This window comes from Phycodurus eques, chromosome 2, assembly GCF_024500275.1.
Source record: "Phycodurus eques isolate BA_2022a chromosome 2, UOR_Pequ_1.1, whole genome shotgun sequence".
In the NCBI taxonomy this organism is placed as follows: domain Eukaryota; kingdom Metazoa; phylum Chordata; class Actinopteri; order Syngnathiformes; family Syngnathidae; genus Phycodurus; species Phycodurus eques.
In genome coordinates this window covers 7,492,978-7,508,363 of record NC_084526.1, presented here as the reverse complement: position 1 = coordinate 7,508,363, position 15,386 = coordinate 7,492,978, and the positions used below count along the sequence as shown (strand labels likewise).

Here is a 15,386-nt window from a genome sequence, read left to right as displayed (position 1 = left end):
AAAAAAAAAAAATCTATACATTGGGGATAGGGAACAAACACTGCCACAAAATGGAGAACATCTGTGAATAATTGTGTGTGTGTGTGTATATATGCCAAAAGATGACAGTAAAACACTTAGAGAGTACAATAAAGCCTCACAATGCCATCGCATTTAGAATGTACACAATCATCACCTAATGTTACATAAATTTAGTTAAAATGCGGAACACAAACAAACCACTTTCATATGAGACTCTTCAATAGAATTAGCTGCCATACTAGCATTGAGTCCAGAGGTTTGAAGGATGTAAATGCATACGATGTGATCCAGGAATAGCAAAGTCTAATATCTTTAACGTTGTTCCCAGGCCACTGCGAGGTACCAGCCCTGGCACCTTGATGACCAGGTCGCAGGTTTCTACCAGCAGTATGGAAATATCACTTTCCTGACAGTTAAAGTAAGCCAAACTAGCTCTAGTATATTTGTGTGGCACTTCAAATACTGATTACTTGTGTTTTCAGGGTGCAGGTCACATGGTTCCACAGTGGGCTCCAGGTCCAGCTCTTCACATGTTCCAGTCCTTCATCACAAACAGCTCCTACTGATCCTTGATGCAAACTGTACATTGTTCAATATGCACTCATTAAACTTTATTTTTTGGGGGGGGGGGCATTTTGAGGGAAAAAGAGTGTTGGGAGTTCATTCCAATCATTTTACTTGTCCTTCAGAGCACTGCAGTGTTTGAGCTTCATCAAAAAGAAAATGCCTTTTTCCCCTCTATGTTCAGTTTAGGCACAGTGCAAAGAAAAATGTCCTTCCTTGTCTCAATGACTCGACTTGATTGTGTGCTGAAATTAATCTATAACACTGCAATCACAGTTTGTACTTGTGACTTGTCAATGATGCTGAAGTTGATTTCATTAAAACTATTTTGAATAAAGATTGTTGAACTGTGAAATTATCAGGTTTATTCACCAATCTGGGGAACATTTGTTTACAAATAAACACCTCAATGAAGCTATTTATTCATGTGATTCAATAAACAGCAGCACCAAAAAGAGGAAAAATCATGACCAAAACATTTGATACAAATGCTAAAATTCAAGCTCTTTTAAAAAAAAAAAAAAAAAAGTTCCTGCTTTCCCTTCAGATAAATTGTAAAAAAACCAACTACATTTTCATCCCTTTAACGCTGTAGATAAAACACAAAATATTGCTTTGAGAAATACAACCCGGCTGTTCTCTGATGTAGTGTTGAGTGTCTGCCACAGAGCTCAAAAAGACAAATTTCAAGCTTTGGTTTAGCAAAAATTACATTGTGCAGCACCTGCTTTATACCAACTTATATTGTGCGCTAAAGTTGTATCTTGTACACACACTGTAATGGCTTCATAAATGCTAAACTTTTGCATATATAGTATTCAAAAGAAAAAATAGCCCCCCAACTGGTTGGTAGTCCTGTACATTAGTTTTGTGTAAAACTCATTTTTGGTCACAGGCTGCATGGTAGATACGGTTTCCCTCAGAGGGTCATTAAGACTGTGAAACCATAATATGCTTCATAGCCTTTTCTATTCAATAAATTGATTTTGAAATCAGAAGTTTTTTCAACTATTGTTCAAGTTACTGTAAGAATTGACTCATGATTTACTTTTGTGGGCCACATAAAATGATGCGGTGGGCCAGATATATCCCCCAGGCCTCGAGTTTGACACCTGTGATGTAGAATTTAGACTTATTCCAAAGAATTAACATTACTCATTTAAAACAAAATGTCATCCATCATCCAATTCATCATCCCATGTCTATCATCCAATTTCGATTCACCATTGCAGTCACACGCCTGGACTTTGATTAGATGGACCTGTGAACCGCCGCAATGATTAACATTAACTCTGCCACCACGTAATTTAAATTGTCCAAACAATTACATTGTGAGGTCTTGTCTATTCAAAGTCCCTTAGATGTTGTAACAGGAATGTGTAATCTCTACATGGTGACAGGATAAGCAGCTGTGGACTGGCTGCTGTCCGAAAACTGCTTCGGCTGTGGATTAATAGCACTAAAAAAAAGAAACGTAAAAACATGCAATTGTAATATCAAACCTAAAAGACAAGTGTCTGAGGTTGACTTTGTATTCTGGGATGTCTTCACTTTACTCCTGGTTTTGTGGTACAGATGCGCAACTAGGTGGAGGTGGTCAGGGTTGATTACATGAGTTGGCACAAAAAGCTTCCATCTTATTTAGTAGAATTGCAAAATGTCCACAAGCTGGGACAGAAATGTTCCCTTTAGCTGACGACGTCTTGATAGATGGAATTAGTCGTGGTGAGGCCGAAGATAAATGCTCCGAGTGTGACCATGACGATACCAAAGACCACCAGTCCATGCCACCTGGGAATGAAAACACCAATACATTTTAGTTCAGTACACACTTAAATCTTTAGCTTTCATTCATTTTAATCACAGTTGTTTGTTGTTCTAAATGTTGATCGTGTATTCTATCTGAGCAGCGGCCCCAAAATCCATCAATGTAATTTCAACTCGTGTTTCGTAGTTCATCTCCTCTCCACACTTTTATAGCCATTTAAATGAATTTCTTTTGAAGATAACCCCTTTTTCCGGGCTGCCCTTGAACGCATCATTAACGGTGGCTGCGCAGACGATCAAACACAAACACACACACACAGCAGATGCTGTAGGTGCAGGTGCTGAAAAACTGTTGAGCAAACCAAGCCACCAAAAGGGGGAAAAAAAGCTGTAATAAATTTATTGCTTCAGAAAAAAATTAACATTTCAAAAATTTTAAAAATAAAAACATTACAAAGACATTGTCGTAATCTTAGGAGAATAAAGTAACTTTCCAAGATAAAGTTTTACTACTATGGTATTAAAATCAACATTTAACAAGAGAAGAAAATTGTGCTTTAACAAGTGAATTTCCAAAACAACTTCTTGTAATATTACACTCTTTATTCTGGAAAAGATGTCTTCATTCATGGACAAAAAATACCCCTTTTGCAATGTAAAAAAATATGGCTATTTCTGTAATATGCCTTTTGTTTATATATATATATATATATATATATTCAATCATGCAAGGATTTCAGATTTATGTGATGATACGTCCTAAGGTAGGAAGAAGCAACTGGTTTAGTATGTTTGTTTTACCCTAATTGTAGGTAGTTGTATGGAGGGAGCGGCACGGTGGACGACTGATTAGAGCGTCAGCCTCCCAGTTCTGTGAACCCGGGTTCAATCCCCGGCCCCGCCTGTTTGGAGTTTGCATGTTCTCCCCGTGCCTGCGTGGGTTTTCTCCGGGCACTCCGGTTTCCTCCCACATCCCAAAAACATGCATTAATTGGTAACTCTAAATTGCCCGTAGGTGTGAATGTGAGTGCGAATGGTTGTTTGTTTGTATGTGCCCTGCGATTGGCTGGCAACTAGTCCTGGGTGTACCCCGCCTCCTCCCCGATGACAGCTGGGATAGGCTCCAGCACGCCCGTGACCCTAGTGAGGAGAAGCGGCTCAGAAAAATGGATGGATGTATGGAGGGACATCTCAATCCAACTTTTTCACTTCAGATCAGATACCGAAATGGCAGCCTTGAATTTTCCGATATCATCAATAATCATACATATTTTGGAGAACGCAATGTCAGAAAAGGCTTGCAGTGATATTACTCAAACAGGGAAAAACAATCAGCAACAGTAGGTAAGAGGAAAAACTGACCCATTTATTATTAACCAATGGATGAATAGATTCATGAAAGAATAAAGCTCTCACCTGGTAGATCGACTGTCTGTCTCCAACGGTTTGGCTTGGATCAAACACAAACCTTTCGAATCAAAACGAGAGATGGTCCACAAATGTTACCGTGTGGGTTTAAGCCGCACAACAACTGCAAACACAAACAAGGAGTGGATGGTACCTGGGAAGACAAAAATAAAGCAGGCCGCCAATCCTCCGATGAGGGAGATGACGCGCCCGATGTCCGGGGTGAAGAGCGCGAGAACGAGGGTGATGGCGAACCACAGCAGCGTCTGCACGATCCTCCGCCTCTGCTCGCGCCGCACGCACACCTCCACCTGCTCGCCTTGCCAGCGCAACCACAGACCTTCGATAACGGCCCTGTAAACAGAAAATGTCAAGGATGTTGAGACTCTAAAAATGCAATCCAAAGTCCTTTAAAGAGATTTGAATCAGTTAAAAGCTAAAACAAACAAACAAACAAACTAACAAACAGTTGAGTCTTGGACCTCCTTTTAAAAGCAGCTAAAGTCTCTGTGTTCCTGATGCTCTCTAGCAGGCTTTTCCAGTGACGAGGGCCATAATAAGTGAATTTAGCCGTTCCGTAGGTTTTGTTTTTAATTCAAAGGCTGGTGCCAGGGGACTTCAGGACCCCGCGAGGGTTAATATGATGAAATCATATCAGATGGACGTGGAAATGCAATCTACAGGTACATCTCATGAAATTACAACAGTGTCAAAAGCTAAATTTAGTGAGGTAGTTCAATTCGAAAAGTGAAACTCTATATATAGATGAACTACACACACTCCGAGTATAAATATTTCAGAATGTTTAATATTTACATGGCACAGCAAACGGAAACCCCCAAACTCTCCTCTACAAACTAGAATATTACATAAACAATCAAGAAACAATGAAAATATTTTTTTTTATGTCAAAATTAGGCAGGATTTTGCCATCCGGAAGGTATTTTCCCAAGTGTTTAATAAATCTATATAATGTATATGAGTACTGAAATAAATGATAAATAAATTCTACAATAGTGTAGTGTATTGAGATGTACATGTATGCATCATATCCGTGCAGTACTATTTTATCTTCGCACAGTGGTGCAGTTTTTCAAGATACAAGCCTGTCGTTTGGCCAACTCCAACACGACGTTTAAATGCCTTGAGGTATATGTTTATTAAACAGCTTTTCAGATTATTTATTTATTTCAATTCTTGAACAGACACCTAGGTTTTAAAATTCTACCCAAAAGTCCAAAGAGCTCCCAGGCTCAGCAGTGTGTCTTATAAACATAAATGCAAATTGAAATGAATAAATAATGGTTCCCTGAAGTTTACCCAGTTTGAAATTGATCTCTTATTGGTTGTCCAAGTTTTTAAAAAGGCAGATGCCGATAGGGGCCAAAATGCAGAATATCGGTGCCAACAATGGGCATGGCCCATAATCGGTCTAGCCCTAGTTTACTGTTAAATTCAAGGCACCGCAGTATATTAGCAATGGGACTGTTTCTTCAACAAATCAGATTTCAAATCACAATAGCAGTTGTTGTTGGTTTTTTTTTCCTGACTGGTTGGTCAGAGCAAAACATGCGCTGGGCCGAGACGAGGGCATTTCTGCATCTTCTTCGGTTCCATAAATAGTTTTCTCATCATCATTGCATAACTGATAGTTAATCCCACGTCTTGTACTCATTGAACATCATCATTAGGTATGTCAACAAAATATAAACAAACAAACACTGTATCAAAATGATAAATAAGGTCACCGAAATATTTAAAACAGGTTTGAAGTTTATTGAGTGCAGCTCTATACCGCTGCAAACTACGACCAGAATGAAAATATTGTTAAATTAATACGGCTCTCTGGCAGTGTTCATTACAACTGAGCATTATTACCCATTCTGTACTGCTCATTAGAATTTGCAGGTCTAAGTGTTGGATGTCAAGAAATACATTAAGCTCTGGAAGAAAAAAAAAATGTACCAGTGCAAACTTATCAGTTAATGCCAACAAATCTTCATGAGATGTTTTTTTTTTTTTTTTTTTAAATGAAGTGTCATTTGTCATTTTCTGTCAGCGGTGCCTTGAGATATGAGTTGAATTTGTTCCATGACGGTGCTCACATTTCAAAACAGCTGTATCTCAAATGATCTGTGCCCATTTAAATTAATGCACCCCCTCCGACCCCCCGTGCCCGCCCCCAAAAAAAAAGTTGTTATGTTTTTTATGACAAAAATAGCACCCTTGTAGGTCGGGGTCACTCGTACCTCAAGGCACCACTATCTGACAAGAGCACAGCAAGCATCCTTGACCGAAAAATCTATCCATGACTTTGAAGGCCACTTATTTTACTTTTGTTTAATCTTGCAGTAGTCTCTTATTTTTTTATTTTATATACATATATTTTTTTTTTTTACAGAGCGGTATATATATTAATTTCTTTCATTTAAGAGAGAGGCATTAAAATGGGCATTGTTTTTATATTGTTGTTACCTGCCACAGAAATGTAAAATAGGGTACGAGGTGACCACACAGACGACTATGAAAGCTCTGGCGATGGCCACGGCGATGTCATCAGAAGGATATGACATCAGCACATCCTGGCTGACATTGGAGCCAAATGTCAGGAAGCCGCAGACACCTGACAAAAAGGGGGGTGGGAGAGACAAACACCTGACTACTACAACACTTCTATAACATGTATTTGTGTAATAACTCCAATAAAATACATTTAAATTAGACAATGTGTAGAAGACCGCATCACTCACATATTCACACTGCTTATGATTACTGTTTATCATGTCAATAGAGATATGACTCAAAGTGCTATGAACAAACACACTTGTACCTGTCCCCGTGTAAACAAAGAGGCAGATTATCATGCTGAGTGTGACAACAAGCCCCCAAGGTTTGAGAGCTTTCTTGCTCATGCTGTTGAACACTGGCACGCAACTGACATGGCACTGTGAGGTACAAGACCAATGATCAATTTTCCATTCAAATTCGGTGATTGCAGAAAAACAGAATATCATTTCTATGAGTTTATATGACAGCAAAATGAATACCTGGAAACCAAAGCATATGGTTGGCATTGCATTGAAAACTGCAGTCCAGGTAGAACTGTAACAAAGACAGCGATGTGGAATGAACAACGGAATGAATGAAAATACAGGGAACCCCAGTTACATCGCGGTAATAAATTTACCAGGTGTTTAAAAATTGTGTTTTATTGGGTTTCGTATGTTTAAAGTGTTTTGGACAGGTAAAACTATTAAAAGTTTTTTTATATGGTCTTTCTATATCGCGGACTTTCAACCATCGCGGGTGGGTCTATCGTGTAACAGTATTTTTACTTGACATGCCACCAAGTGTGTGCCGTCCTCACCTGCTGGGAACAATCCCCGGCATGACTTCTTTATCAGGCCAGATGTATTTTACAATCACCACAATGGTAACATACCAGGTACCAATCACACTCAGAGCACTGCAAAAAGAGAGACAGACACTGTTTAGAGATACTAGCAGATAGATTGGAACTCAGTAGGGAATATACATCGTGCACATGATTAATTTTCATGCATGCTTCAGAAAATATTTTTTCCAAACTTGATATGGTGAAATGTTTTATTGTTAAAAGTTGTAAAATAAAGGACAGTTTGAAGAAGATTGTTAGGAAAAACTGTCCACAATTTTAGTAAAATATTTTCATGAAAAATCATACACAATTTTGAATAACAATATTTTGAATCGTCAACATACACGAAACACTTGCATGTTTAGGAAAATGTTTTTTTTTTTGTTTTGTTTTTTTTACATCTCACAAATTCTTTCATATTCCGATTTTTATAAAAAATCCTTTAACTTTACACAATTGCTGGATATTTAAAATTTTCTTTTTTTTTTTAAAAAGCATACACAATTTCGGGATATTTTGAATGTTCTGCATATGCTTAATCTTCATGCATACTTCACTTGGAAATGTAGGAAACTATTTTTTTTAAATCTCAAAATTACTTCATTTGTTCATTTGTACTTTTGTTTTTATTGTGGAACCTTTTAAACTAAAGGATATTTGGAAAAACATCATATATGAAACATTTAACCCAATTTCATCATATTTTGAATCTTTTTCCAACATTTGATTTTTAAAAGTATAAGCTAACCCTTACTAGTCCCAAAATTGGGAAATTAGCAAGTTTTTATGCACACTTCACTCAGAAGGTAAGGAAAATATTTTGAAAAATCTCAACAAAACAATCAGAATACTGAGGAATTTTGTCAGTCTTTTGAACGAAAGTGTATTTTGATTTCTTTAAAATAATTCTACCAAAAAAGGATTTAGACTTTTTTATAGGAATGATGATACACAATTTCAGAACATTTTGAATCTTCTGAATATAATTAATTTTCATGCAGGCTTCATTTAGGATTTAGGCAAATATTTTTAACCATCACAAAATCAGAAATTATTTACTACTAAATCTTTTGAACCCGAGCACATTGTAAAAAACATTTTTTAACCACACATTTCAAACAATTTTAGGATATTTTTGTATTTATTTTTATGAAAATCTTAGGATTTTTAGTGTATTTCACAATTTTATCTGTCTGCATCAAAATTAAGTATGACAAATTTAGGATGATTTGGCATGTTTCGTGTTAACAAAAGTAAAATTACTGATCTGAACTGAAATGTGACGAAGGTTTGATAGTGTTCCTCCGCCACAAAGTTTTGTGCAAATTAAGCAACGTGACAAGCATGTCAACTCTTTGGCTGAGGTAACCAGTTTATGAGGTGAGATGTTAAAAAGAGCAATACCTGGAATATTTTTGGAAGCCAATCTCTTTGGGAATGGACAAAGGCAGAATGACCAAAACTGCAGTGACAACAATGGTAAACTTGCGGTCTGTGTACCAGAAGCCGCTGATGGAGCCGTCATGAAACGCCACCGCAATCACTGTGACAATTAAAAAAAGGTTTTATTTCCCAAGGATAAGCAGGTAAAAAGTCACAAGGAGCAGGAGAGGGCACAGAAGGCCAGAGTCTAATTTCAGGTACGAGAGGGAGACAAATTTAGTCGCTGTCAGCATGTTTGGACGTAGCGCCGCATGACACTGTCACGTGAGCGACATCATTTGTGCCCTTTGCCTTCATCAGCAAAAGCGCCACATTTTAGCCAGAGATTTTCAATACTGATACAAGACACTCTATATTTGCATGTAATAGTAATACTAATATTTATTATATGGAGAGATAACAATACGGAAGTTCCTTAACTCATTTGTGTTACCACTCAAATAATCAAATACATGCTCAAACAACCTCTCATGAAGCCGTTTGAGCATTTATTTGATATCTAGGTAAGGGCCATGCACTAGAACGCCCTTTTGTCCTCACTAGTACGGAAATTGAGCCCACTAGTGAAACGACTAGGGCACACGGGTAGACCGACTGTGTCTCACTAATGTTTTTTTCCACTACAAGTGCCATTTTAGGCCTACTCTTATGTAATAAAACCATACTAGTAAATTATGGAAAGACGTTTATTCGTTATGGGAAAAAAATCCTGAAATGGCTTTCCATACAAAGAACATTTGAATAAAATGTAAGGTCCATTTACAACTATGCTTTTCGCCCTCACTAGCAGAACAACTTTGGAATACTATTCCAGGGATCTCGTTTGATGTGCGTGCCGCATCTGAGATGCAAAAAAATTAGCAGGGACGCATACAGCACGATCAATCTGCGTCTTAGCCCGCAGAGCTATGGCGTTACCACTCTGTTGAGGTGCTGGAAAGTCAACGTATGATTTTTTCTTTTCTTTTCTTTGGACGAGACAGGACTCTAGAGTGTGACTAATTTAGTCACATATGTGCCTTAATTTCTGAAAGGTACGGCAAAAAAACAACAATGAAAACAGAGTGCGTCCAGCTGCCCAAACATGAAACACAGAATCCTCTGACCTTTTTGCAATGATAGTTAAACTGTGCGAGTAACTTCATCTTCAAGTATTTATTTAGATATTCTCTATCAGAACAAGTATTTTTTCCCCCACAACAATATTCATATTAAGGTCCATGAGTAGTATGCTCTTTGTCCTCACTATTAAGGGAATTTAGTGCACTAGAACAACGAGGGCGCTCTTCTAGAACGACTGTCTTATTTTGTTTTCCATTACTAGTACGCAATTAAACTTTACTAGTATACTACTGTGCTGCCTTAGTAACACCACTAGGCCTAACTAGGAAGGCTGTGTCACACACTAGTAGCCTCATGGACCCTACTTGTAGAACCAAATGCCCACTTGTGGTTTTGCCTCACTAATAATGTTGTTGTCCTAATAATGTGCAGAAATGTTATACAGTGGTGAAAAAAACTGGTTGGATACAATCGTTCTAATCGGGCTTCCTAGTTGCTCTACTAGTGCGCTGAATTGACTTACTGGTGAGGACAAACAGCATACTAGTACATAGAGTTTAAGCTGAACATCAAGAGTCGTACCATAAATGACCGAGTCTACTCACAACGGTCCAGCTGGTCCCCGACGACGATGAAGAAAGCGATACAAGTGCCAAAGGTGTAGACGGCGATGGCGACCTCGCACAGGACTCCCGTGACTTTTCCGCAAGTGGCTCGGACGACCTCCTGATAGGTGCACTCATTACTGACCTGAGGAAACCAAAGCAGCTGATGAGATGGTCTCAGTCACGACCTACGTCAGCTTGGCACATTATGAGATATTCTTCATAAAAAGGAGCCTTTAAGCTGGTTTTTAAATTTACTATCAAAACATAAACTGCAAATGAATTACACATTGTGTATGTGAAACAACCACATGACTTTGACTGTCTGTTAGCCTAATGCTAACATGCGGTGCAAAATGTCATAGATGGGCAAACGAAAAGCATCTACGTGGCAGTATTATAACATTTTAAGCAATGTATTTGAACACAAATGATGCAGCAACACATGTAGACAGATATTATAACAATACTCACAGGCATATTTTATCCTCTGCGAAAAATGGCTCATATTACTGCAGCTTACTGAGTCACTTAGTTGTGAAACTCGTCTTTTGTGTCTGTATTACTGTATACTTCCCCACAGTGGCCAAGATGCGCGTACCAAAAGGAGCACAATTGCTGGAATAGATTGATGGCTTTTCCATTCATTTCAATAGGGAAAGATTGGAGATATGAGTTTTTGAAGTACAAGCACGGTAATGCTTGCAAGTCAAGGCACTCAATATGTTCACTATTTTGGTCGTAGCTTATACAACCCCAATTCCAATGAAGCTGGGACGTTGTGTTAAACATAAATAAAATCACAATACAATGATTTGCAAATCATGTTCAACCTATATTTAATTTAACACACTACAAAGACAAGATATTTAATGTTCAAACTGATAAACTTTATTGTTTTTATCAAATAATCATTAACTTAGAATTTTATGGCTGCAACATTTCAAAAAAGCTGGGACAGGTGACAAAAAAGACTGAGAAAGTTGAGGAATGCTCATCAAACACCCGTTTGGAACATCCCACAGGTGAACAGGCTAATTGGGAACAGGTGGGTATCCTGATTGGGTATAAAAGGAGCTTCCCTGAATTGCTCAGTCATTCACAAGCAAAGATGGGGCGAGGTTCACCTCTTTGTGAACAAGTGTGTGAGAAAATAGTCGAACAGTTTAAAGACAATGTTCCTCAACGTACAATTGCAAGGAATTTAGGGATTTCATCATCTACGGTCCATAATATCAGCAAAAGGTTCAGAGAATCTGGAGAAATCACTGCATGGAAGCGGCAAGGCCGAAAACCAACATTGAATGCCCGTGACCTTCGATCCCTCAGGCGGCACTGCATCAAAAACCGACATCAATGTGTAAAGGATATCACCACATGGGCTCATGAACACTTCAGAAAACCAATGTCAGTAAATACAGTTCGGCGCTACATCCGAAAGTGCAACCTGAAAGTCTACTATGCAAAGCAAAAGCCATTTAACAACACCACCCAGAAATGCCACCGGCTTCTCTGATCCCGAGCTCATCTAAGATGGACTGATGCAAAGTGGAAAAGTGTTCTGTGGTCGAACGAGTCCACATTTCAAGTTGCGTTTGGAAATTGTGGACGTCGTGTCATCGGGGCCAAAGAGGACAAGAACCATCCAGACTGTTATGGACGCAAAGTTCAAAAGCCAGCATCAGTGATGGTATGGGGCTGTGTTAGTGCCAATGGCATGGGTAACTTACATATCTGTGAAGGCACCATTAATGCTGAAAGGTACATACAGGTTTTGGAGAAACATATGCTGCCATCCAAGCAACGTCTTTTTCATGGACGCCCCTGCTTATTTCAGCGAGACAATGCCAAACCACCTCCTGCACGTGTTACAACGGCATGGCTTCGTAGTAAAAGAGTGCACATACTAGACTGGCCTACCTGCAGTCCAGACGTGTCTCCAATTGAAAATGTGTGGCGCATTATGAAGCGTAAAATATGACAACGGAGACCCCGGACTGTTGAACAGCTGAAGCTGTACATCAAGCAAGAATGGGAAAGAATTCCACCTACAAAGCTTCAGCAATTAGTGTCCCCAAACGTTCATTGAATGTTGTTTAAAAAAAAAAGGTGATGTAACACAGTGGTAAACATGACCCTCTGCCAGCTTTTTTGGAACGTGTTGCAGCCATAACATTAACACAAGTTAATGATTATTTGCTAAAAACAATCAAGTTTATCAGTTTGAACATTAAATATCTTGTCTCTGTAGTGTATTCATTTAAATATAGGTTGAACATGATTTGCAAATCATTATATATTGTTTTTATTTATGTTTAACACAACGTCCCAAATTCATTGTCATTGGGGTTGTATTAATGTGGACTTTGTGTTACGACTCTTGTATTGTACCTCATACAATTTAGCAGGGGCATAACAGCTAATTCGTGGTGAGCACATCTGACCCACAGTTCTGAGTTTCGGGGTTTGAATCTCGGCTACAGTCTTCCTGTGTGGAGTCTGCATGTTCTCCCTGGCTTCCTCACACATTTATAACAGGCTTCTTAAACACTAAATTGTCCATTGGTGTGAATATGAGTATGAAGGACAAGCGTCACAGAAAACACGTGGATTTTATAATTTTGCAGGTGTACCTAACATAGTGGGTGATGAGTGTATTTAGCATGTCAGCAAGCCATTCACACTTTTACCAAAATATCAACTGCAATGCATTTCTAAAATGCTGATATGGCTCATACGTAAGCAAGCCCAGACAAAAAAATAAAACGTGATCATCTAAGTCAATGTGCCATTCAGGAAGTGAAAGTCTGAGTGCACAATGCTGAGCTAAGCATTTCACTACAGTACAACTACTACCTCAAAAAAAAAAAAGTACAGTGGACCCTTAGTATTTGCGGGGGAGAGGGACCAGGCCGCACCGCAAATAGCGAAAATAAGCAGATAATTGACGCCTATTATAATAGCATTGAAAAAAAAGTTGTTTTTTTTTACCCCAAAAAAATCTTGAATAAACGAACAAAAAATGATAAACGGGGGGGGGGCAGACAAAAAAAAAAAAAACAGGATCCACCGTACTCGCAGATAGAACTATAAGAAAGAAAGAGTGAACAAAAAGACTGTGGAGAGGCTCTGATGACACAAACCTGACAGCAGTAGCCCAAAATCACCAGCCCACTGATAATGAAAATCAGCATGACCTGAAAAATAAAGAAAGGGAGCATCACATCCTAATTCATTGTTGACCAAAACGTTTGTATGTTTGAAGCAAGATTCTGTTGTCAAAAATCATCAAAAATGATTAGCAATTTATTTTTATATAACTTTTTTTTTTTTTTACATTTTACATACTGGTGGAGCTCAAGAAAATTGAATATATAAAAAGTTATTATTCTCGGAACAGGTATTTCAGTAGTTCAATTCAAAAAGTGAAATGCAATGAAATTTGGGTCATGCAGAGACAAAGTGAGTAAGGTTGTCAGTGGCTATTGAGATTAAGGTAGATTCACTTAAAAATTGAGTGCGGGTTATATAAAGAAATCATTTTTCTTAGCACCTCACCATTTGAAGAATCACGCCCGCCGTGATTCCTCCTGCCATATTAAAGGCTGCCGGGAAATTGAGCAGACCAGCTCCCAAAGCCGCGTTCACCACGATGAAGACCGCTCCCAAGGACGACACGCTGCCCCTCGGCCTCCTCTCCGACTCGAGATGCTGCGCCGAGTCCATGCTGGGGCTCTGCAAGAGCCACGCTCGCTCTCCAGAGTCATTGCTGCCAACTCCTCCCCAGTCCTCCATATCAGTGTTAATGGCCATGAGCCAATTGGCAGGCGCTCAGGGGTTGCGCGGCTAAGTCTCCAACTCTCTGAATCCAGCTTTAGAAAATATGAATGTTGATTGTTCCAGCAAGAGAACAAAGAAATCTTGAATGTTTTCCACAACAGTGAGGAGGTAGATAAAGGTTGGATGAAATTAGGATTAGTGAGCTGGTGGATCCATTTGGTTATCTGGAATTAAATACAGTTTACAGTGAGAATTCTATAAGAACATTAACACATTCACTGCCATTGACGGCTTTAGAAGTCAAATATCCATGTTAACTGGGAAGGCTGGCAGTGAATGAGTTAAATAAAAGTTAAGTTATTCCGGTTACTGTCTGGATCATGTTCAAATCAGTGTAGTTTCAAGTGAGCAAAATGTCACATTTTTAAGCAATACTGCACCATAACTTGATTCAAAAAATAAAAATGTTTTCTGGCAAAAGAAGACTACCCTTTCTTGCGGTAGTTTCGGGGCTTATATTGTGGATCTTGAAAGATCAGTCAAAATGCTCTAAAATATAATGTTTTGAAAAAAGCTGCCAGTGGGTGAGTAGAATAATTGATTTATTGTAAATAATAAAATACAAATATTAGTAAAAATAAAAACAATATGTGGGTAGTTAACTGTAGGTAAAAAAATAAATTAAAAAAAAGTCAAATTACAAAAGAAGACATCAAAAGAATCATTTAAAAAACATTTTTACATGACACACATTTTAATCAGGTCTGTAATATAGATAGATCATTTGAATTGTAAAAAATTAAGAGACCACCTAAAAAAAAGAGGATCTATTTTAGTATTTCAACCATTTTTCATTTTCCGCAAATAAAAGTTCGAATTGATAATGTTTCTTGGCAGTAGTTTGTAGGGGGGTAAAAAAAAAAAAATCATTATAATTAAACATTTATCTATGATTTATCTATATTTTTCATTGGACTCTTATTTAGTTTACTCTTGTGGCATTAAATAGAGGTAATGAGTGATTCGATCAGCGTGTCAACAATGCATAGTAATGTCGTTAACATCCTGTAACAATGCACGGCTGTCAGTGCGCTCAATCTTTTGTTTTTCAATCACCACTCGTGTTAGCTAACCTAGTAGCATTCTGGATTGACGTCCATTTACCTGAAAAAGAACATTGTAAAACAATAGCTGTCCCTGCTAAATTGCAACCCTCTGCAGAGGTGTGTCAAGGACAGATTAGGGGAAGAAGTAGGAAACAATACCTTTGTCACCCTGGAGCCTCTACTGCACCCAGCTAGACAGACGCACTGTTTTTGGAACCCCCATACAAAACTGAG

At 38.3% G+C, this 15,386-nt stretch overlaps 2 protein-coding genes across 5 annotated transcripts in view; one reads left to right on the top strand and one right to left on the bottom strand.

Moving 5' to 3' along the window:
* si:ch211-122f10.4 (cathepsin A-like) overlaps positions 1-940 on the top strand; it is a 15,026-nt gene extending 14,086 nt beyond the window's left edge. For both annotated transcript variants that reach the window (XM_061665712.1, XM_061665702.1), the window contains 2 exons: positions 350-439; positions 504-940. In XM_061665712.1, coding sequence (XP_061521696.1) covers positions 350-439; positions 504-587 — 174 coding nt within the window. In that variant the 3' untranslated portion in view covers positions 588-940. The remainder of the gene's footprint in view (positions 1-349; positions 440-503) is intronic.
* On the bottom strand, positions 941-15,386 carry slc38a7 (solute carrier family 38 member 7). 3 transcript variants are annotated; one of them, XM_061665673.1, is made up of 12 exons: positions 15,312-15,386; positions 13,825-14,270; positions 13,410-13,463; positions 10,267-10,411; positions 8,561-8,699; positions 7,127-7,225; positions 6,807-6,861; positions 6,590-6,704; positions 6,235-6,382; positions 3,914-4,113; positions 3,769-3,820; positions 941-2,376 (listed from the first exon to the last, which is right to left on the bottom strand). In XM_061665673.1, the coding sequence occupies exons 2-12, from the start codon at positions 14,077-14,079 to the stop codon at positions 2,274-2,276; spliced, it is 1,365 nt and encodes a 454-aa protein (XP_061521657.1). In that variant the 5' UTR covers positions 14,080-14,270; positions 15,312-15,386; the 3' UTR covers positions 941-2,273. The 3 variants fall into 3 exon arrangements, with proteins under 3 accessions (XP_061521657.1, XP_061521639.1, XP_061521648.1); XM_061665655.1 differs by having other exon boundaries at positions 6,235-6,704; XM_061665664.1 differs by having other exon boundaries at positions 6,235-6,704; positions 13,825-14,138; positions 15,312-15,374.

Bases quoted from the DNA above. Each gene is read 5' to 3' on its own strand.
- slc38a7 (XM_061665655.1), bottom strand. From the start codon at position 14,079: ATGGCCATTAACACTGATATGGAGGACTGGGGAGGAGTTGGCAGCAAT. The intron at 6,705-6,806 runs GTATTCATTTTG...TGTACCTCACAG, and splicing joins CCATATGCTTTGGTTTCCAG to TGCCATGTCAGTTGCGTGCC. The intron at 2,377-3,768 runs GTGAGAGCTTTA...TTTCATTCCCAG, and splicing joins ACAGACAGTCGATCTACCAG to GTGGCATGGACTGGTGGTCT.